Source organism: Bos indicus, chromosome X (genome assembly GCF_029378745.1).
Source record: "Bos indicus isolate NIAB-ARS_2022 breed Sahiwal x Tharparkar chromosome X, NIAB-ARS_B.indTharparkar_mat_pri_1.0, whole genome shotgun sequence".
Lineage (NCBI taxonomy): Eukaryota > Metazoa > Chordata > Mammalia > Artiodactyla > Bovidae > Bos > Bos indicus.
In genome coordinates, this window is record NC_091789.1 from 81,582,120 (window position 1) to 81,605,662 (window position 23,543).

General features: G+C 36.0%; 1 protein-coding gene across 4 annotated transcripts in view; it reads left to right on the plus strand.

Annotated features, from left to right (window-relative positions):
- Positions 1 to 22,642, plus strand: part of ZDHHC15 (zinc finger DHHC-type palmitoyltransferase 15) — a 99,285-nt gene extending 76,643 nt beyond the window's left edge. For 3 of the 4 annotated variants that reach the window (XM_070784971.1, XM_070784973.1, XM_070784974.1), the window contains one exon: positions 18,270 to 22,642. In XM_070784971.1, coding sequence (XP_070641072.1) covers positions 18,270 to 18,322 — 53 coding nt within the window. In that variant the 3' untranslated portion in view covers positions 18,323 to 22,642. Of the gene's footprint in view, positions 1 to 4,232; positions 4,284 to 18,269 lie in introns of all 4 variants that reach the window. The other variant, XR_011565409.1, reaches the window with a different exon arrangement.
- Positions 22,643 to 23,543: the final 901 nt, after the last annotated feature.

Sequence of the window (23,543 nt, forward strand, 5' to 3'; positions counted from 1 at the left end):
ATACCGTGGAGCTTGAAACTGATCTGATAAGCCTCCAGTTCCATTCCCATGAAAAATCTGGCAATTATTCAGAGGCCGTCAATCTGTTGGCTCTCAGGTCTTCACTTCTTTACCTTACAGAACCCTACTATGAACCAGTATAGACGCTATATAAGATTTTCTATATGCCAGTCACTTTACTGTGTACTTGACATATGTTATCTCACTTAATGCTCACATCAACTCTTCGAGGTGAATGTTACTATCCCCATTTTAATGAGAAACCTGAAGTCCAAAGAAGTTAAACCACCTATCTAGCTACTATGTAAATAACCTAACACTGCAACTGAGGTCTGTCTGACTTCAGATTATGCCCTTTCTACTATAGTACTACATTTAAAAACCTGATTTGCTATATTTACTGTGCACCTTCACTTATAATTAAAGGTTTAAAAGAGGAAAGAATTAAATCTGTCTTCTTATCCAAAGTCCTAATGAAATGTTTGACACTTTTGTGGTACTCGTACTTAGATTTAAGTTATCCATGGTGTTTATCTTCCTAATTTTCTTATTTTAGCATTTTACTATGGGTATTCTTTGACATATTAGTAGATGTTAACAGGGAAAAGTTATTTGGTGAAATAAATTTAGGAAACCCTTCATCCATATTATAGAGTTATCTTTACCATAGGAACTATGCAAATAAGTTTTGTCACTCTCCAAGAGGGGATTGTAGTAGCCCCCTGAAGTTACATGACTGAAGTTATTTTCTTATATGCAGATCATGGAACTTTGTCTTTAGTGCAGTACTTGTCAAGACTGATAATATGCTAAGCAGTTTTGTGAATCCCCAAAAGTGGAATAAGTTTTTTCAAAATTTATTTGACCATGCCCTTTTTTCATAATATCTTGGGTAAATATGAAGCCATAAAATACATTTTTATATGATTCTGTAGGTAAGCAAAATTGCCTTTAAGCAATGCTTTTCCCATTGTACCCTGTTCAAATAAATTAACTAATCAATTTTGTGGGAACAACATAGTCATGTTCTAATAATAGAAAAGTGGGAACATGAGAAGGCAGAATAGTACAATCATTTCAAAGTTTATCAACATATTAAGAATTATACATAATCACTACAGTGATGTTTGTGAAAGCTCCAAATGGAAAACAACTTGAATGTCTATCAATAGGAGAATGGTTGAATAAGTTATGTATTTCTAAATTATTAGATATTTTATACATGTTTTTCTTTTTTTCTTTTGAAAAGTTTAAAAATTAAAATATAAAGGATAAAGTGAATACCTCTCTATTTACAACTTATGATTAACAAAGGCTAGCATATTTTTTCATTTTTTCTCAAATTTTTATGTATAAAAAAAATTATTGCCATAATTTTTTACACACAAAAACACTGATTCTCAATGATATTTTCTTTGAAATGAAAAGTCAAATTTGTAGAAACATTTGCAAAATATGTAACACAAAAATTTTTTTGTAACACACAATTTAGCATCCTCAATTTACAAAGATCTTACAAATCAGTAAAAGAAGGAACAACACAACAGTTGGAAATTCTACAAAGGTTGGGAATAATCAACAAAATAAAAGTTAAAAAAAACATGAAAATTACTCAACTTCAGTAGAAAGAAATGCAAATTAAAATAACCCTAGATATTAATTTTTGTCTACTAAAGAAGCCAATTTTTATAATGTTGGCAAGAACAGGTGCTGATGATGTAAGGTTAAATTCACAGATAATTTTTTGAGGGCAAAATATATAACATATATAAAAACCTTAAATATTTCATGTAATTTTATCTGATAACTACATTTTAGAAATGTATTTTAATTTTAATGAAGTCATCAGAGATCTGCATGACTATTCATCATCAATTTATTATAATACCAGAAAATTGAAAACAAAATTAAATATCTAACAATATAGGAATGGTGAAATAAATTACCAAATCATTATGGTGAACTATTATGTACTGTTAAAAGTAATTATTTTGAAGAATAATTCATAAGATTATGTGGAAAAGCTGTATGAGTGCAGTTTAATTCTGAAAAGTTTACTGAGATATAGTTCACATACCATGTAATTTGACCACAACAGTGTACAATTCAGTGGTTTTTTGGATATTCACAGTCATATAACCATTACCACAATCAATTTTAGAACATTTTCATTGCCTACAAAAGAAACCCCATACTCATTACTAGTTACTCCCCATGCCTCCACTCCCACCTATAGGAAACCACTAATCTACTTTCTATCTCTATAGATTTGCCTACTCTGGACATTCCATATAATCCATGATTCCATGGAATCATACAATATGTGATCTTTTGGAAGAAAACATGTGTAAATCAAATATTTGATAGGAGATTTGTATGTAGAATACATCAATGTAAAGAGCTCTTACAATTCTATGGTAAAAAGATGATACATATTTTAATGAGCAAGGGATTTGAATAGATATTTCTCCACATACAAGTGACCAATAAGCACATGAAAAGATGCTTAACATCATTACCTATTAAGGAATGCAAGTCAAAATAACAAGATACCATTTAATAACCACTAGAATGGCTATTGTCATTGTTGTTCAGTCACTAAGTCATATCTGACTCTTTTGCAACTCCATGGACCATGCCCCACCAGGTTCCTTCATCCATGGGATTTCCTGGTGGCTCAGTGGTAAAAAATCCACTTGCCAATGCAGGAGATACAGGTTCAATTTCTGGGTCAGGAAGCCCCCTGGAGAAGGAAGTGGCAACCTAGTCCAGTATTCTTGCCTGGGAAATCCCATGGACAGAGAAGCCTGGTGGGCCACAGTCCATGGGGTTGCTAAAGATTTAGTGACTAAACAACAACAGATGATGGCTATAATCCAGAAGACAGATAATAACAAGTGTTGGTGAGGATTCAGAGAAATTAGAACCTTCATACACTTCTGGTGGCAGTACAGAATGGAGCAGTCACTTTGGAAAACAGCTTAGAAGCCCTTTAGTATGTTAAACATAAAATTACCATTATTGTCATTCAGTTGCCAAGTCCTGTCCAACTCTTTGTGACCCCATGGACCACAGCATGCCAGGCCTCTCTGTCCCTCACCATCTCCCAGAGTTTGCCCAAGTTCATGTCCATTGTTCATGTCTAAAATTACCATACGCCCCAGCAATTCCACTTCTTTGTATATAACCAAGAAAAATGAAAATCATATGCCCAAAAACTCCTGCATGAATGCTCACAGCAGCACTATTCATAATACCCAAAAAACAGAAACACTAATATCCATCTACTGATGAATAGATAAACAAAATGCAGTATATCTGTACAATGGAATGCCATTTGGCAACCAAAGAAATGCATGCTACAACATGGGATGGACCTTGAAAACATTATAGAATAGTATTTTTAATTTTAATATAAAAGTTTTAAGTATTAAAATATATCTATGTATGTAGGGAAACACTGAAAGGAATTATATCAAAATATAAGTAAAAACAAACTTTTTACATGGATTACTTCCTTCTCTGTCAAGCCTTAACACTTCAACCTCTCTCTCGGCAATATTCTTTTCTCCCTAACTTCATTGCTTTAGCCAGCAAAAATCCAAACTCCAGATCAAATCCAGCCATCTGCCTTCTCCATTTCTATACTCAGGCTGCTGAGAACTACTACAAAAATAATACAACTGGTTATAAATACTCACTGCAACTGATTAGAAATAACACAGCTGAGACTACACATTTGTGACCTTCAACTTAAACTGATCTGATAAGTTTTCACTGTTTACCAGTAGTTCTTTCCTTTGTTAACCACAACTTCATATAGTCTCTCTTATCACTGTCATTCCATATCATAGGAAAGTCCTAACATATGCTGCTGCTGCTGCTGCTGCTAAGTCGCTTCTGTCATGTCCGACTCTGTGCGACCCCATAGATGGCAGCCCACTAGGCTCCTCTGTCCCTGGGATTCTCCAGGCAAGAATACTGGAGTAGGTTGACATTTCCTTCTCCAGTGCATGAAAGTGAAAAGTAAAAGTGAAGTCGCTCAGTCGTGCCCGACTCTTAGCGACCCCATGGACTGCAGCCTACAAGGCTCTTCCATCCATGGGATTTTCCAGGCAAGAATACTGGAGTGGGTTGCCATTGCCTTCTCCACCTAACACATGAAATAGGGCTAAGAAAGGAAATAAAAGTCACTATAATTGGAAAAGAAGTAAAATTATCTCTCTTTGCAGATGTCATGATTGTCTGCATTAAGAATCTACAAAAACTCCTAGAACTAATGAGTAAGTTATCAAGTTCACAGCACACAAGATCAATGGACAAACATCTATTTATATTCCTATATACTAGCATTGCACAATTGGGAAACCAAAATCAAAAATACAATACCATTCACAATAACTTCAAAAAAAGTAAATAACTAGATATATATTTAACAAATCACACATAATATCTATATGCTGAAACTTATAAAACATTGATGAAAAAGGCATGGAAGACCTAAATAAACAGACATATATACTATGCTTATGGGTCAGAAGATTCCATATAATTAAGATGTCAATACTCCCAAAATTTATAGACATTTAATATAATCCTAATTCAGATTTTAATTTTAGTTAAAGTTTTTTGTATAGATAGACAAGCTGACACTAAAATTTATATGTAAACGTAAGGAAACTAGAATAGTCAAAACAATTCTGAAAAAAAAATACAAAATTGAAGGACTCAAACTTCCAATTTTAAGACATACTATAATGCTATAGTAGTCAAGACAGTGTGATATTAACCAAAGGAACAGACCTATGAACCAATGGAACAGAATAAAAAATAAACTACATAGACACATAAAGATGTTCAGCTGATTTTTACACAAAGATACAAGGGTAATTCAGTGGAGAACATACAGTCTTCAACAAACAGTGATAGAATAATTGGACATACCTACACCTACAGCTCACAACATGTACAAAATTTAATTCAAAATGATCATACACCTAAATGCAAAACTGTAAAAATCTCAGAAGAAAATTTAGGAGAAAATCTTTATTACTTTGAGTTAAGCAAATAGTTCTTAGATATGACATCAAAAGTACTATACATGAAAGAAAAAAATTACAAGTTGAGATATGATATCAAAAGTACTATACATGAAAGAAAAAAATTAGAAGTTGGACTTCAACAAAATTAAAAATGTATTCTCTGAGAAAATCATTGTTAAGAAAATAAAGACAGGCCACTGACTGAGGGAAAATATTTGCAAAACACATGTCTGATAAAGGACTTGTATCTAGATTATGTTAAATGCTCTAAAATCTCAAAAGTAAGAAAGCAAACAATAAAATAATGAGCAAAAGGTTTGAATGGATATTTCACCAAAAGTGGAAATAAGCATAAGAAAAAATGCTTAATGGGGTGGCCAAAATGACAGAGTAGGAACACCCTGATCTCATCTCCTCTGATGGACACAGGAAAATTACAACTACTACAATTCTCTGAGAATGACCTGAAGACTAGCAGAAAATTTTCCCACAACTAAAGACATAAAGAAGGAACCACAATAAGACAGGTGGGAGGGGCAGAGGCAGTACAGCCAGGACCTACACCTTCAGGTGAGTGACCCACAAATGGGAGAAATATAACAATCATAGAAATTCTCCCCAAGGAGCAAGGGATCTGATTCCCAAATCAGTCTCCCCAGCCTGGGGATCCTACACTGGCAAGATGAGCTCACAGAACATCTAATATTGAAAACTACCAGGACTTAGGGTGAAAGAGCTGGAAAGCTATAGGAAACAGACTTTGCTCTTAAAAGGCACACAAAAAGTCCCACATACCCAATGTCCCAGGATAGAAGCAGTAGTTTGAAAGGAGCCTGGGTCAGACCCACTTGTTGATCTTGGAGAGACTCCTAGAGAGACAGAAGGCAACTGCTACTTACCCTGGGGAATGGAGACAGTGGTGGCAGCCATTTAGAGTACCTCATTCTGATAAAACCAGCACTGGGAAGCATCATTTTGGAATCCTCCTACCAGCCTGTTTGTACTGGGGACTCAGCCTCACCCAATAACAGGTTGGCACCAGCACCAAGTCCCCTCAAGCCACGCAAACAATCACAGGGATTTCTAACTCCACCTACCAGTAGGCTGGCAGCAACTCCAACCCGCCCTGGGCCACAGAGCCAACTGTGTGGGAAGCCTATCCCACATTTCAGTAGGCCCACAGCCACTGCAAAAGGCATGGCCTCATAGCTAACTATACTGGGATCAAGACCTACCCACGCACACACCCACAGTATTTAGCCCTACCACAAGAGAAGGGCACATGCAGCCCACATAGGAGGCACCCCTAGAACATATAGCACTGGTGATCTGAGGGAAGCACGCTGCTGGGCTCCATAGGACGTCTCCTATATAAGGTCACTTCAAGATTAAGAAACATAACCAACCTACCAAATACATAGAAATAAAAATAGCAAATTAGGCAAAATGAACTGACAGAAGGATTTGTTCCAAACAAAGGAACAAGATGAAACCCCAGAAGAAGAGCTAAATGAAATGAAGATAAGCAAACTACCTGATAAAGAGTTCAAAGTAATCATCATAAAGATGTTCAACAAACTCGTGAGATGAATGGGTTAACACAGTGAAAATTTCAACAAAGGGTTAGAAAATACAAAGAAGAAACAAATACATTTGAAGAATATAACAACTTAAATAAAAAAACACTAGAAGGAGTCAACAATATATTAGATGACACAGCAGAATGGATCAGCAATCTGGATGACACATAGTAGAAATCACACAAGCTGAAGAGGAAAAAGAAAAAAGAGCTTTAAAAAAGGGGGAAAATTGTTTAAGAGACCTCTGAGACAACATCAGCATACTACATTTTCATTATATGGGTCACAGAAAGAAGAGATAAAGGGTTAGAGAACTTATTTGAAGAAATAATACTTGAAAACTTCCCTAACCTGGGAAAGGAAACAGACAACCAGATCCAGAAAGCACAGAGCATCCCAAATGAGATGAATGCAAAGAGGTACACACCAAGACACATTATATTTAAAGGGAAAAATTAAAACAAGAATCTTAAAAGCAGCAAGGGAAAGCAATGTGCTATATACAAGGGAACTCACATAAAGCGATCTGACTTTTCAGAAGATACTCTGCAGGCCAAAAGGGATTGGCACAATATATTCAAAATGATGAAAGGAAAAAAGTTACAACCAATACTGCTCTACCGTCCAGAGTTCTCATTCAGATTTAAACAAGTGATAAATAATTTTTCAGACAAGCAGAAGTAGAAAGAGTTCAGCACCACTAAACCAGGTTAAGAAGAAATGTTAAAGGCACTCCTCTAAGCAAAAAAAGGAGTGAGGGGACACACACATGCCTATAACCGATTCGTGTTGATGTATGGCAAAAACGATCACAATATTCTGCAATATGTAAGGCAAATGCTAACAAGTATGAAAGGGGAAATTAACAGTAACACAATAATAGTGGGAGACTTTAATACCCCCACTCACACCTATGGATAGATCAACTAAACAGAAAATTAGCAAGGAAACACAAACTTTAAATGATACAATGGACCAGTTAGACCTAATTGATATCTATAAGACTTTCACCCAAAAAAAATGTATTTCACCTTTTTCTCAAGAGCACATGGAAGCTTCTCCAGGATAGATCACATCCTGGGCCATAAGTCTCGCCTTGGTAAATTAAAAAAAAAAAAAAAATGGAATCATTCCAAGCATCTTTTCTGATCACAATGTGGTAAGATTAGATGTCAACTACAGGGAAAAAAAAACTATTAAACATATGGAGGCTAAACAACACTCTTCTGAATAACCAACAATCCACAGAAGAAATCAAAAAAGAAATCAAAATATACATAGAAACAAATGAAAATGAAAACACAATAACCCAAAACCTGTGGGATTCAGTAAAAGCAGTGCTAAGGGGAAGGTTCATAGCAATACAGACTTACCTCAAGAAACAAGAGAAAATCAAATAAATAACCTAACTCTACACCTAAAGCAACTAGAAAAAGAAGAAATGAAGTACCCCAGGGTTAGTAGAAGGAAAAAAATCATAAAAATTAGGGCAGAAATAAATGCAAAAGAAACAAAGGAGACCATAGCAAAAATCAACAAACCTAGAGGCTGGTTCTTTGAGAAGATAAATAAAATAGACAAACCATTAGCCAGACTCACAAGAAAACAAGGGAGAAGAATCAAATCCACAAAATTAGAAATGAAAATGGAGAAATCACAACAGACAACACAGAAATACAAAGGATCATAAGAGACTACTATCAGCAACTATATGCCAATAAAATGGACAACTTGGAAGAAATAGACAAATTCCTGGAAAAGTATAACTTTCCAAAACTGAACCAGGAAGAAATAGAAAATCTTAACAGACCCATCACAAGCACAGAAATCGAAACTGTAATCAGAAATCTTCCAACAACAACAACAACAACAAAACCCAGGACCAGAAGGCTTCACAGCTGAATTTTACCAAAAATTTAGAGAAGAGCTAACACCTATCCTATTCAAACTCTTCCAGAAAATAGCAGAGGAAGGTAAACTTCCAAACTCATTCTATGAGGCCACCATCGCCATAATACCAAAACCAGACAAAGATGCCACAAAAAAAGAAAACCACAGGCCAGTATCACTGATGAACATAGATGCAAAAATCCTTAACAAAATTCTAGCAAACAGAATCCAACCACATATTAAAAAGATCATACATCATGACCAAGAGGGCTTTATCCCAGGGATGCAAGAATTCTTCAATATTCACAAATCAATCAATGTGATATGCCACATTAACAAATTGAAAGATAAAAACCATATGATTATCTCAATGCTGCTGCTGCTGCTGCTAAGTCGCTTCAGTCGTTTCCAACTCATGTGCGACCCCATAGACGGCAGCCCACACAGGCTCCTCTGCCCCTGGGATTCTCCAGGCAAGAACACTGGAGTGGATTGCCATTTCCTTCTCCAATGCATGCATGCATGCTAAATTGCTTCAGTTGTGTCCAACTCTGTGTGACCTTATGGACAGCAGTCCACCAGGCTCCTCTGTCCACGGGACTTGCCAGGAAAGAATAGGGGAGTTGGTTGTCATTTCCTTCTCCAGATTATCTCAACAGATGCAGAGAAAGCCTTTGACAAAATTCAACATCCACTTATGATAAAACCCCTCCAGAATGCAGGAATAGAAGGAACATACCTCAACATAATAAAAGCCATATATGATAAACCCACAGCAAACACTATCCTCAGTGGTGAAAAAAATGAAAGCATTTCCCCTAAAGTCAGGAACAAGACAAAGGTGCCCACTCTCACCACTACTATTCAACATAGTTTTGGACGATTTAGCCACAGCAATCAGAGAAGAAAAATAAATAAAAGGAATCCAGGTTGGAAAAGAAGAAGTAAAACTCTCACTGTTTGCAGATGACATGATCCTCTACATAGAAAACCCTAAAGATTCCACCAGAAAATTAACTAGAACTAATCAGTGAATATAGTAAAGTTGCAGGATATGAAATCAACACACAGAAATCCCTTGCATTCCTATACACTAACAATGAGAGAACAGAAAGTGAAATTAAGGAAACAATTCCATTCACCATTGCAACAAAAAGAATAAAATACTTAGGAATAAATTGACCTAAAGAAACAAAAGACCTATATATGGAAAACTATAAAACACTGATGAAATAAATCAAGGATGACAGAAATAGATGGAGAAATATACCATGTTCATGGATAGGAAGAATCAATATAATGAAAATGAGTATACTACCCAAAGCCATCTATAGATTCAATGCAATCCCTATCAAGCTACCAACGGTATTTTTCACAGAACTAGAGCAAATAATTTCACAATCTGTATGGAAATACAAAAAACCTTGAATAGCCAAAGCGATCTTGAGAAAGAAGAATGGAACTGGAGGAATCAACCTGCCTGAATTCAGACTATACTACTAAGCTACAGTCATCAAGATAGTATGGTACTGGCACACAGACAGAAATATAGATCAGTGGAACAAAATAGAAAGCCCAGAGATAAATCCAAGCACCTATGGACACCTTAACTTTGACAAAGGGGGCAAGAATATACAATGGAGAAAAGACAAACTCTTTAAACAAGTGGTGCTGGGAAAACTGGTCAACCACTGGTAAAAGAATGAAACTAGAATACTTTCTAAAACCATACATAAAAATAAACTCAAAATGGATTAACGATCTAAACATAAGACCAGAAACTACATAAAACTCCTAGAGGAAAACATAGGCAAAACACTCTCCGACCAATATCACAGCAGGATCCTCTATGACCCACCTCTCAGATTATTGGAAATAAAAGCAAAAATAAACAAATGGGATCTAATTAAACTTAAAAGCTTCTTCACAACAAAGGAAACTATAAGCACGGTGAAAAGACAGCCTTCAGAATGGGAGAAAATAATAGCAAATGAAGCAACTGACAAAGAATTAATCTCAAAAATATACAAGCAACTCCTATAGCTCAATTCCAGAAAAATAAACAACCCAATCAAAATATGGGCCAAAGAACTAAACAGATATTTCTCCAAAGAAGACATACAGATGGCTAACAAACAACAGAAAAAATGCTCAACATCACTCATTATCAGAGAAATGCAAATCAAAACCACAATGAGGTACCATCTCATGCCTGTCAGAATGGTTGCTATCAAAAAGTCTGCAAACAATAAATGCTGGAGAGGGTATGGAACAAAGGGAACCCTCTTACACTGTTGGTGGGAATGCAAACTAGTACAGCCACTATGGAGAACAGTGTGGAGATTCCTTAAAAAACTGGAAATAGAACTGGCATATGACCCAGGAATCCTACTGCTGGGCATACACACCGAGGAAACCAGAACTGAAAGAGACACGTGTACCCCAGTGTTCATCACAGCACTGTTTACAATAGTCAGGACATGGAAGCAACCTAGATGTCTATCGGCAGATGAATGAATAAGAAAGCTGTGGTACATATACACAATGGAATATTACTCAGCCATTAAAAAGAATGCCTTTGAATCAGTTCTAATAAGGTGGATGAAACTGGAGCCTATTATACAGAATGAAGTAAGCCAGAAAGAAAAACAGCAATACAGTATACTAACGCATATATATGGAATTTAGAAAGATGGTAATGATGACCCTATATGTGAGACAGCAAGAGACACAGATGTAAAGAACAGACTTTTGGAGTCTGTGAGAGAAGGTGAGGGTGGGATAATTTGAGAGAATAGCACTGAAACGTGTATATTATCATATGTGAAACAGACCATCAGCCCAGTTTCGATGCATGATACAGGGTGTTCAGGGCTGGTGCACTGGGATGACCCTGAGGGATGGGATGGGGAGGAAGGTGGGAGGGGGGTACAAGATGGGGAACACATGTACACCAATGGCTGATTCATGTCAATGTATGGCAAAACCAATATAATATTTTAAAGTAATTAGCCTCCAATTAAAATAAATAAACTTTTAAGAAACTATCATAATATTGTAAGGTAATTATCCTCCAATTATATAAATAAATAGATTTTTTAAGGCCACAACTAGAAATATGAAAGAAAAATATCTTGTTGGTAAAGGCAAAGGTGCAGTAAAGATAGCAGAATAACCAGTTGTAAAGCTAGTAGGAAGGTTAAAAGACAAAAGTAATAAAATCATCCATATCCACAAAATGTAGTTGTGGAATACACAAAACAAAAAAGATGTAAAATATGATGCCATAAACATTAACAATGGGGTAGGGAGGAATAAAAATATATGATGGTTATAATGTATTTTAACTTAAAAGGTTGTCAACTTAATCATATATATATATATATAGAGAGAGAGAGAGAGGAGACAGAGAGAGAGTGTGTTATCTATGAACCTCATGGTAATTACAAACCAAAACCATATAATAGATACATACACAAAAAAGAGAAACATTAAAGATAGCTATTAAATCATAGGGAATACAACAAAAGAAGAAGGAAACAACAAGAACAACAAAAGAACTACAAAACAACCCCAAAAACAGTTAACAAAATGGCATTATGTATGTACCTATCAATAGTGACTTTAAATGTAGATGGATTAAATGCTATACTCTAAAGACATACAGTGGCTGAATGGATTAAAAAAAAAAACAAGACCCATATATATGCTGCCTAAAGGAGATTCAACTTCAGACTGAAATTAAGGAGATGAAAAAATGTATTCCATGCATATAGAAACTTAAAGCTGGGGTAGCAGTACTTACATCAGACAAAACAGACTTTTAAAACAACGTGTGTAACAAGAGACAAAGGAGGACATCACATAATGATAAATGGATCGATCCAACAATGAGATATACCAATCATAAATATATATGTACTCAACATAGTAGCATCTAAATACATAAAGCAAATATTAACAAACATAAAGGAGCAGTAACACAAAAATTTTAGGGAAGTTTACCACCCCACTTACACCAACAGGTAGACCATCCACACACAAAATCAATAAAGAAACACTGGCCATAAATATGAATATTTTAATAATATTGTAATAACTTTGTAGGGCAATAGATGGTTACTAGACTTATCATACTGATAGTTTCATAATATATGCAAATATCAAATCACCAGGTAGTACATTGAAGCTAACATAATATTGTACATCAATAATATTTTAATTAAATTAAAATTGACTGTGAATATTCTAAGAAATTAATGCCAAAAGTCTTTCTTAAAATATAAATAGTCATTCACATTTGAAAATTGGTAATATGGCAATGGAGTTACTTTTAAAAGACAGCTATTCATTAGGGGCAGGGGGCAGAAAAATTGCTCAGTATCACTAGCCATTAGGAAAATTCAAATTAAAACCACAAGGAGATTCCTTTATACCCATACTCGAATGGGCTTTTTTTTTTTTTTTTTTTTTAATGTAGTGATAATTCCAAGTGCTGTCAAAGATGCAGAAGAATTGGAATTATCCTACTAGTGGGAATTCTCATTTCTAGTGGGAATGCAAAACAGCACAGGCACTCTGCAAAATAGTTTGTCAGGTCTTTATAAAATTTCTTACAATGTTAAACACACACATACCATATGACCCTGTAATGCTACTCCTGAATATTTCCCCTAGAAAATGAAAACCTGTGTTCACCCAATAATGTATATATGGATGGTTATAGCAGCTTTATTGATACCAAACCAAACCCATAAAACAACACAAATGTCCTTCAATGGATAAAAGAGTAAACAAAGTATACTTCTCAGAAATCAAATGTAATGAACAATTGATACTTACAGCAACATAGTGAACAATGCAAAGAAATAGAAGAAAACAATACAATGGGAAAGACTAGAAAACTCTTCAAGAAAATTTAAGCTATCAAGGGAATATTTTATGCAAGGATGGTCATAATAAAGGACAGAAACAGTAAGGACCTAACAGAAGCAAAGAGATTAAGAAGAGATGGCAAGAATACACAGAAGAACTACACCAAAAAAGGTCTTAATGATACCGATGACCACGATGGTATGATCACTCACCTACAGCCAGACATCCCAGAGTGTGAAGTCAAGTGGACCTAAGGAAGCACTCCTATGAACAAAGCTAGTGGAGGTGATGGAATTCCAACTGAGCTATTTCAAATCCTATAAGATGATGCTGTTACAGTGCTGCACTCAATATGCAAGCAAATTTGGAAAACTCAGCAGTGGCCACAAAATTGGAAAAGGTCAGTTTTCATTCTAATCCCAAAGAGCAATGCCAAAGAATGTTCAAACTACTGCACAATTTCATTTCACATGCTTGCAAGGTAATGCTCAAAATGCTTCAAGCTAAGCTTCAGCAGAACATGAACTGAGAACTTCCAGATATGTATAAGCTGGGTTTAGAAAAGTCAAAGGAACCACAGATCAAATTGCCAACATCTGTTGGATCATAGAGAAGCAAGAGAGTTACAGAAAAATATCTACTTCTGCTTCATTAACTATGCTAATACGTTTGACTGTGTGGATCACAACAAACTATGGAAAATTCTTAAAGAGATGGGAATACCAGACCACCTTACCTGTTTCCTGAGAAACCTGTATGCAGGTCGAGAAGCAATAGTTAGAACCGGACATAGAACAATGGACTGGTTCAAAATTGGGAAAAGAGTACGACAAGGCTGTATATTGTTACCTTGCTTGTTTAACATATGCAGAATGTATCATCCAAATACCAGGCTGGATGAATCACAATCTGGAATTAAGTTTGCTGGGAGAAATAACAACCTCAGATATGCAGATGATACCACTCTAATGGCAGAAAGTGAAGAGGAACTAAAGAGCCTCTTGATGAGGATGAAAGAGGAGAGTGAAAAGGCTGGCTTAAAACTCAACATTCAAAAAACTAAGATCATGGTGTCTGGTCCCATCATTTAATGGCAAATAGATGGGGGAAAAGTGGAAACAGTGACAGATTGTATTTTCTTGGGCTCCAGGATCACTACAGATGGTGACTGCAGCGGTTAAAATAAAAGATGCTTGCTCCTTGGAAGAAAAGCTATTACAAACTTGGACAGCATATTAAAAAGCAGAGACATCAATTTGCCAACAAAGGTCCTGATAGCCAAAGCTATGGTTTTCCCAGTAGTTACGTACAGATGAGAGAGTTGAACCATAAAGAAGGTTGAGCGCTGAAGAATTGATGCTTTTGAATTGTGGTGCTGGAGAAGACTCTTGAGAGTCCCTTGGACTGCAAGGAGATCCAACCAGTCCATCTTAAAGGAAATCAGTCCTGAATATTCATTGGAAGGACTGATGCTGAAGCTGAAACTTCATTACTTTGGCCACCTTATGTGAAGAGTTGACTCACTGGAAAGACCCTGATGCTGGGAAAGATTGATAGCAAAAGGAGAAGGTGGCAGAGGATGAGATGGCTAGATAGCATCACTGAATCAATGGACATGAATATGGGCAAACTCCAGGAGATAATGAAGGACAGGGAAGCCTGGTATGCTGCAGTCCATGGATTTGCAGAGGGTCGGACAGGACTTAGCAACTGAACAACAACAACAGAAATAATGCTGTTACTCTTTAGTTGCTAAGTCGTGTCCAACTCTTTGTGACCCAATGGATTGTTGCCCGCCAGGCCCCTCTGTTCATGGGATTTTCCAAGCAAGAATACTGGAGTGGGTTGCCATTTCCTTCTCCAGGAGATCTTCCGACCTAGGGACCAAACCTGTGTCTCCTGCTTGGCAGGCAGATTCTTTACCTATCGAACTCATGTCTCCTGCTTAGTAGGAGGATTCTTTACCTCTGAGCCACCATTTGTGAACCTAAAACTTCATTATTCTAAGTGAAAAAACCCAGTTCCTAGCACAAGGAATGTAGTCAATAATATTGCAGTATCCTTTGTATCATGTATAATCTATAAAGATTTCAAATTGCTATGTTGTATACCTGAAACTAAGAAGTCAACTATACTGCAATTTAAAAACAAAAATATTTCTGAAGTCTTTGTGCTGTATGATTCCATTTGTATGAAATTTTGGAAAAGGCAAAAATACATAGAGAGAAAATAGATTAGTGGTTGCCAGGTTTAGGGATCAGAGGAAGTTCTGCATTCTATCTGAGACTGTTTACAAGATTCTATGCATGTATAAAATTTCACAGAACTGTAAACCCACAAAAGTTAATTTGACTCTATTTAAATTTAAAAGTTAAAAACAATCCTTCTCTCATGCTTCTCTACAGCTTTCTACACCCTTCTTCCCCCCATCCCTACCATCAGACATCTGAAGATGGTGTCTTCCCAAACTTTGCTAGGTTATCTCCCGTGCATCACATAAATCTACTCATTCCTTAGGGAATCTGTCCATTTCTTAGCTAAAGGGCATATATATGGTGATAACTACTGAATATGTATCTCCAGCCCAGAACTCTTTCCTGAGTTCCAGACATGAATAACCAAGTGCCTTTCAACTTCACCTACCCCAAAACTCATTTCCTGTTTTGTTCCTTCTTCATCTGCCATTCACATCTAATTATCCACTGAAGTATATTAATTTTACTTCTTAAAGTAAAGCTCTGGAAGCTTTACTTTACTCTGGAAGCTATGTACTTTTTCTAGTTAGATTACCATGACTCCAGAGCATGTGTTTGTAACCTGTATTACTGCAATAGCTTTTTAACTGATTTTCCTGCTTCCAGTTTTGCCCCTTCCAGTCCATTCTCCACATTGCAACTAGAATGATGAAAAATTTAAGTCTGTATAATGGCTGTTTTATTGGCTTCAACAGAGTCTGAATTCCTTAACATGGTTTACAAGCCCTTTTATGATCCGGCCCCTGCTCATCTCTCCAGATTCTCAACTCTGAAGCTTCCTCTCCACTAGTTTTATCCCCATACTCTGCACTTGAACCACATCTCAACTTCCTTCAGCCCCTCAAACATCCCCCTACTGCCTCTCATGATTGGGATGCTTCTTCAGCAACCTCCATCTCCTCCATTCCAGTCTACCTCAGCTGGATATATAGTACTTATTCTCTAGATTTCAGCTTCCACATCATTTACATGGGTTTATCATTGACTTATGTCCCTTTTGGGAGAATTCTGTGGACAGAGGAGCCTGACAGGCTTCAGTCCGTGGGGTCACAAAGAGTTGGACGTGACTGAGCAACTAAAGAGAGAGAGAGAATGACTTTATGAGAGCCCTTTTATCCCATTCTATAATAGCCTACTTACTTGTTGTCTCTAAAACTAAATTATAAGTTCCTTGAGGGCAGTCACTATGTCTTGTGCACATTTTAGTGCCAGCCTCTAGCATAATGCCTGGAACATGGTAAGTATTCAATAAATATATGTCAAATAAATGAAGGAGAAGGAGAGGGTGTAGAAGACAGTTTCTGAAATTACAGGTCATTTTTTCTTTATGCCTTTCTACATTTTCCAGTTATTCTATGATGAGCATAGATTGTTTTTATAATATGAACAATATATTAAGGGATTCCCTGGCATTTCAGTGGTTAGGAGTAGGTGCTTTCACTGCAGTTGGCCCAGGTTCAATCCTTAGTAGGGAAACTAAGATCCTGGAAGCCATATGGTACAGCAAAAAAAAAAAAAAAAAATATATATATATATATATACACACACACATATATATGTGTGTGTGAGAGAGAGAGAAATAGTTTTGAAAGTATATTAAACATAACAGAAAGGAGAGAAAACTATTAAGAAAGTTTAAATCACATATAATCCCACCACCTAAAGATAACTATGTTGACATTTTGTTGTATGCCATCCAATATTTTCTATGAATATATTTTTTAAACATTGAGACCATGTTGTGTTCAGTTTTGAATTCTGCTTTTTTCACTAATGCTGCAAGTAATTTTCCATTATATTAAGGTACTTTTGTTTATTTAACCAATTCTCTGCCGTACAACCTTAAGATTTTATTCCAATTTTCACTATTATGAGTAAGGTTGCCAATAATATCTTTAAACATAAATCTTTTCCTTCATTTATAATCATTTTCTTTTTGTGTGTTGATTATACATTTTTATATTTTAAATTAATTTATTAATTTTAACTGGAGGCTAACTACTTTACAATATTGTGGTGGTATGATAGGATCCTAGAAGCAAAATTACTGGTGTGAACTTTTTAAAAGACTGTTAATATATGTGGCTAAATTGTTTTCCAGAGGGCTTATACTAATAATAGCTGCTTGAGTACCTTCTATATGCCAGACGTTGTTTTTGGTAGATTTTGTTATGCTTGTTTTACAGATGAAGAAATTAATTTGTCCAGAATTATAGAGATAGTAAATGGCAAAGTTAGAATTCAAATTTCAGATTGTGCAATTTCAAAGCTTATGTTATTTCTTGAGAATTTCAAAAATAAATATTTTTACATTATCAAATTATGTATATGTACTAGAGAAAATGTGGGAAATATTAGAGAAAATGAACATAAATTACTCATGAATTCACCACTTTCAACAGCTTAGTGTATTTCATCTGTCTTTTGTTCCAGATAAAAATTCTGGGTTAAAATAACATTGTATATATAATTTTACACCCTGCTTTTTTCACTTAACATTTTTCAATGCTGACTCATACTCTTCAACAACATAATTTTAACAGTTGCATATTATTGTCAGTGAATGTTACCATGTGAATATTTACACTAGTTCAAGCTCACTTGTGCATTTTTTTTTTCATCCCCAGGACCCTCCATCTCCAATGAAGTTTACAGAGTTCAGTGTTGGAAACCATTCTGATCTTCAAAATAAGTCACCACGGCAGATTGAAACTTTTCAATTTGAAAGCATCCCATCAAATACTTGCTGTGCAGATAGATGTTTCAGAACTTATAAGTTATCTAATTTACTAGCTGAACTCATCAATCTGGTAGCAATTAATTCAAGCCAGTCTTCCTCTACTTCTTTCTTCATTTCCTCTCCTCCCCTCAGTGAAAGCCTAAAAGTACATATTTATCTTTCCAGAGGCTCTTTTTATTCCTCTTGTCAGGTAAAGGGGAACTCAAAAGACTCCCTTGGAGTCTTTAACTCCCCTAGAAAGACCGTTAATCATATCTATAGGTCTTTGTTTTGTTGAGGGGAATCAGACAAGTTTGCTGCTTGTGCACATGTGCATTTATAAGCATACATATGTGCAACATATTTACACAAAATTCTGCTGCTGTGTTGTGAAAATTGAGGTTTAAAAAAACTGAAGTTTTTTATTCAATCATATCTTTTTCCTAAATAGCAATCTAAATATTTGCTGAGCTGTGAACACCTTTTCCTATATCAGGTACCTAAAATTTAAGAGGGAGATTCAACACTGTGATCAAGGTCTGTGAATTGGGAATTGAACAATGTAAAACCTGTTCTCTGTCATAGATGTGTGGTGTTCCTGAAAGCACCACAGCTAATAGAGACCAGATCAGATTTCCATTTTATTTAACATAACGATTAGAGTTTTCAAGACTTTTAATGCCAGAGTGTGGGAAAATTCTCCAATAACTTTTATTCTTTTCTCTGCTACCTAGCTTTATTTTAACCTTCACAAATTACTCTTACGATGAAAGAAAAACTATAAGCTCAAGTTATGGACCATTGGTTTTGTTAAGGGGTTTAAGGATGATTTTCTGGTTTAATTACAATACTGTTAACAAGGACAAAATTTCATATTTGAAATTAGCTTAAGGATTAGCACTAAAGATTTTCTTTCACAACAGGAATTAGTGTACAAATAGTGAAAAATCCAATAGTAATATATCAATTCTTTCTCTTTTTTTCTTTCCTTCTTTTTTTTGTTTAGTTTCAATAGTAGTGCAGCCATTAAGATAGTTTACAACCATTTCCCAGCTTATTTATAATAAGCCTTTCTTTTAGTTCTAGTTCCTGAATCAGTAAGTATGGACAGTAATGCTGCTTCTCTATGATAATAATAATATCTAAGAGTATTGATGGTTTCCATTTCTCAGTCAGTGCCATAGTGCACAGCTGCTAACAATAGAAGTTCCAACTCTTACAGAGATCAGTGAGTTAGAGGCACCTTACTGATATCAAGTTGTTGAAATCCTAGAGGGGTTAGGTTTCCTAAAGTATTCTCTGAAACCTTTTTGAGTAAAAAAGAGTTGCCTGCCACAAACAATTCAGCGTTCAGGCTCCAGTGGAGCTGTGAATGTGCATAGTCCAGCTACTTAAAGCAATGAAAAACCCGTTCATTTGAATTCTCTAGGTAATTCTGGTCAAGAGAAGACTTTCAGCATAAATTAAATGGATTGTGGCCATCATTTCACCTGAGAGAATACTATACATGACTAAATCTATTAGTGCCAGGGGCTGTTTTTCAAACTCCAATGGCAAGAACCAGCCTAGAAGACTCTACACACTGGGTTTCGTGATAAAATCATATATGTTCAGATGAGAAGATTTTTTCCCCTTCCTCTTTCCCTTCAAAACACTCTCTTGTTTGGGTTTATCTTGAAAACGTATTGATCATCCACATGGCATTGTGTTTGACAAGCCTTGCCTTATATTCATATAGAAATGCACCTTTCCTAAAAGTAGGACTGTTGCTTACTCCAAAGCCAGTAGGCCTCAAAGCAATCTATCTAGTCCATCATCTTCTGCCAAGAGCTTAGGCAGAACAGCTGCTATCTATGATTCAAATCCAGGAAGGAATCAATAACTTATTTAATGAATAGAGTGTATCAGCACTCATAGAAATCAGGTCATAAAAGACAATGTCAGGGAACTACAAAAAAGCACTGGAGGGTAAAGCTCAGGAAAGCTGTAATGCAAAGATTATTGTTTAATGTCTTACAGACACACTGTCTTCAAAAGGCCAAATAAAGCAGGGTTTTACCTGGGGACTTAGGGAAATAAAGAAACCCTATTCCTATCTCTGAACCTTTATTCCATTAGTTTATAGACTCTGATACTGTCCTCATTATAGGTCATTGTGTATTGATTTCTGTACCTAAACAACGCCCCCCCCCCCAGTTGGTTGATTATTTATAAAGAAAGCAAAGAGGTTTGTTTGATAATTAGCATACCCTGATCTGGCTCCTTTGCTTGCTTTTCCTTGGGGCCATTTCCAATAACTTCTGTGGGATCTCATCCTCCAGTCTTTAGTAGCCATCTTCCCCATTTGCAAAACAAAGATGCTCATTGTTAGGCATACAGGTGAAAGGTGCTATGTAATTCCCCAGTGCTCTTATATATCCTTCATTGCAGGGGTAGAATTAAAAGTTTAACCAGAACAGTATTTCTAAACAAATCAGTGTGCTCGATTCTTTCTTCCTTGCTCTCGTTGATGATTTGTTCTTGCAGAGCTTACTATTCATTCTAACAATGTCCTTGGAAAGAGGCAGAATAGAAATTATTTTCCCCATGGTACAAACCTGAAAAATTAAGGGCAAAAGAAATGAAGCACCCTCCAAAAGCACATAGCTGTCTGGGACAGAACTCACAGTTGCTGCGTCCAGTGCACTGTTAAAGTGACTTGGCTTCCCAGTACTGGAATAAACATGGAGTAGCTTAGAACATTGAGAGCAACTAAAGCAGGACCATTTCTGAAGAGTCTTTCAAAAATCTGAAAGTATGCAGTTTATACAATTCTTATTTTCTATATGATATAAATGTATTTTGTGCCTCTTTCCCCTTCTGGCCCCATATGACACATTTATTTCACACTACGTGGCATCAGCCCAGGTCATTTTGCCCTCTGGCACTCATAGAGCCCATTTTCAGGCCTGTCTTTTCCAGAGAAAAGAAAGTGCTATGTGCTTCCTCATGTTTATGCCAAATTACACAAAGTGTAGATATTGAGATTAATGAAGATTTAAGCACAATCCAAGTAAGTATAAGAATATTGACTATACATTATTTAAATGTGCATCTGAAATTTAATGTGGCCCAAATTCATAAGAATAACAGTCATGCAAAGCCTATCCCTTTCACATATCATCACATACATATATATCTATACATATTTGCACACTCACAGTGCCCCCAAAGCAGGCTGCCTGGTCATTAGGAGCAGATACTTTAAAGGAATGAGTCTCTGTCCTCTTTCTTTACAAAAAAGTCCAACAGTCACTGCAAGTGAAGAATATTCCATTCATACATTCTAGAACTTCTGCTCCTGGAGTAATTAAGGTACTCAGTTGGCACCAAAGACCTGTTCTGTGCCTCTATCAATCACCAAAGGCACATGACAAGATTGTTAGACCTTTCCACAAGTCTCATGTTCTTAGAAAATTCATGAATTCCATCCAATCAGTAGAAAATTGTTTATGAGTTATAGTACATCTGCATTTTTTTAACCAGAGCTGTAATGTACCATATTAAATTGTAGTCTTTTGCATGCAGGTATTATGTAATATAATAATGAATGGATGGCTCCTAATAGCATGCAACCCATGACTGTTTACTTCCCTAAAAGGGCTAGGGCTGTGTCCCACACAGTGTCCAAAACTATTAAATGCATTCTATGTAACAGCCTGATATATGGGCCATCAGCAGATTGAGTTAGACATGTAATGTATTAGGAAATAGACTCTTAGTAGGGTATGGTGTTAAAGGGAAAAAAAAAAAAAACAGTAAGATAAGATGCATTTAAGAAATAATGACTGTCATCCTGCTGGCTAAATCAACAAAGGGATACAACAGGAAAGCTGGTCCTGGGTCTTGGTAATATATGAAATGGATTGGAGAGCCAGAAAAAGAAAAGCACTGGGGACTTCAGCAGTTAAGCTCAAGTTGCCAATTTGCTACAAATCCTTTTTTCCACCAATCTGCTCAAGGTAATTATATATAATATTCTTTAAACTATGTGTCTTGCTACAGAAATACCCAGAAATACTGACCAGCTTTATCTTCCTAAGTCCTTTATTAAAAGCATATACATAAAATTATCACTTCTTTTGTATATTATGGTGTTGTTAAAGTGGTGGCAAAACTGAAAATTTCAAACCACTTTGATGGAAGTTTCTGTACTTCTCATTTCATGGATGTAATAGATTTTATTCACTCCCAAGTTGATTGGTATGTGTGTGTCGACTTTAAAAAAAATGCACAATGTGAGAGTCATGAGTTAAGTTTTATTTGGGGGTAAAATGAGGATTGCATCCCGGGAGACAGTACTTCAGTACTACAGTACTGCCCCAGAGGCAGCAGGGAGGTCAGTATGTGTGTGATTTTGGTAATGGGGGAATATATGCAATCAAGCACATATTTTTCCAAAAGGTTTCTGCTAGTCTGGTGAAGTTTTCTACTAGTCACGAGAAACAGTCATCATCATGCAGGATTTTAGTGCTTTGAAGAAATAAAAGAAATGGGCTCATAAAATTGGCTCCTGAAAATATCTATCTGAAGACCTGTCCTGCCAGTTTTCCCCAAGCACAGAGTGGCTCATTTCTGTGGTCCACCATGTACTCCTTTTAGGGTGTGTTGAAGGTCAGCAGCTGCAACAACACATGATTTAATCCTTGTAGAGAAAGTGCCCATGGCAAGTACCAATTTGAAGTTGACAGGGCCCCCTCATGGTAATAAATTTGATACTTTGGGAGGCATTTCATGACCATTTCAACCCCATTGTACTAGGCAGTCTCATTCTAGGTGTGGTGAAGATTTCGCTGATAGGCCAGTAAATGTGCTGTTATTGGACTAGGTCTATCAACAGTAATCAAAGGGCTCCTGACCAGCTGTCTAACTCAATCTATTATGGTCCAGAAAAACTTCCCTCTTGTATCTTCCCATAGCTAGATTTACACTATTACAATCATTGATTGCATGCAGGACTATATATGTGATCAACTGCTTCAAGTCGTCTAGTCATCATTATTTTCATCGGAGGTTCAGTCACACATTTGGTAATGCAAGAAACAATAATCTTGTAAAATAGGCAAAGTCCAAATAACATAGCTAGCAATATTATCAAAGTCATGAATAAGAATTAACCCAAGAAATTCCATTAGGTGTAGCC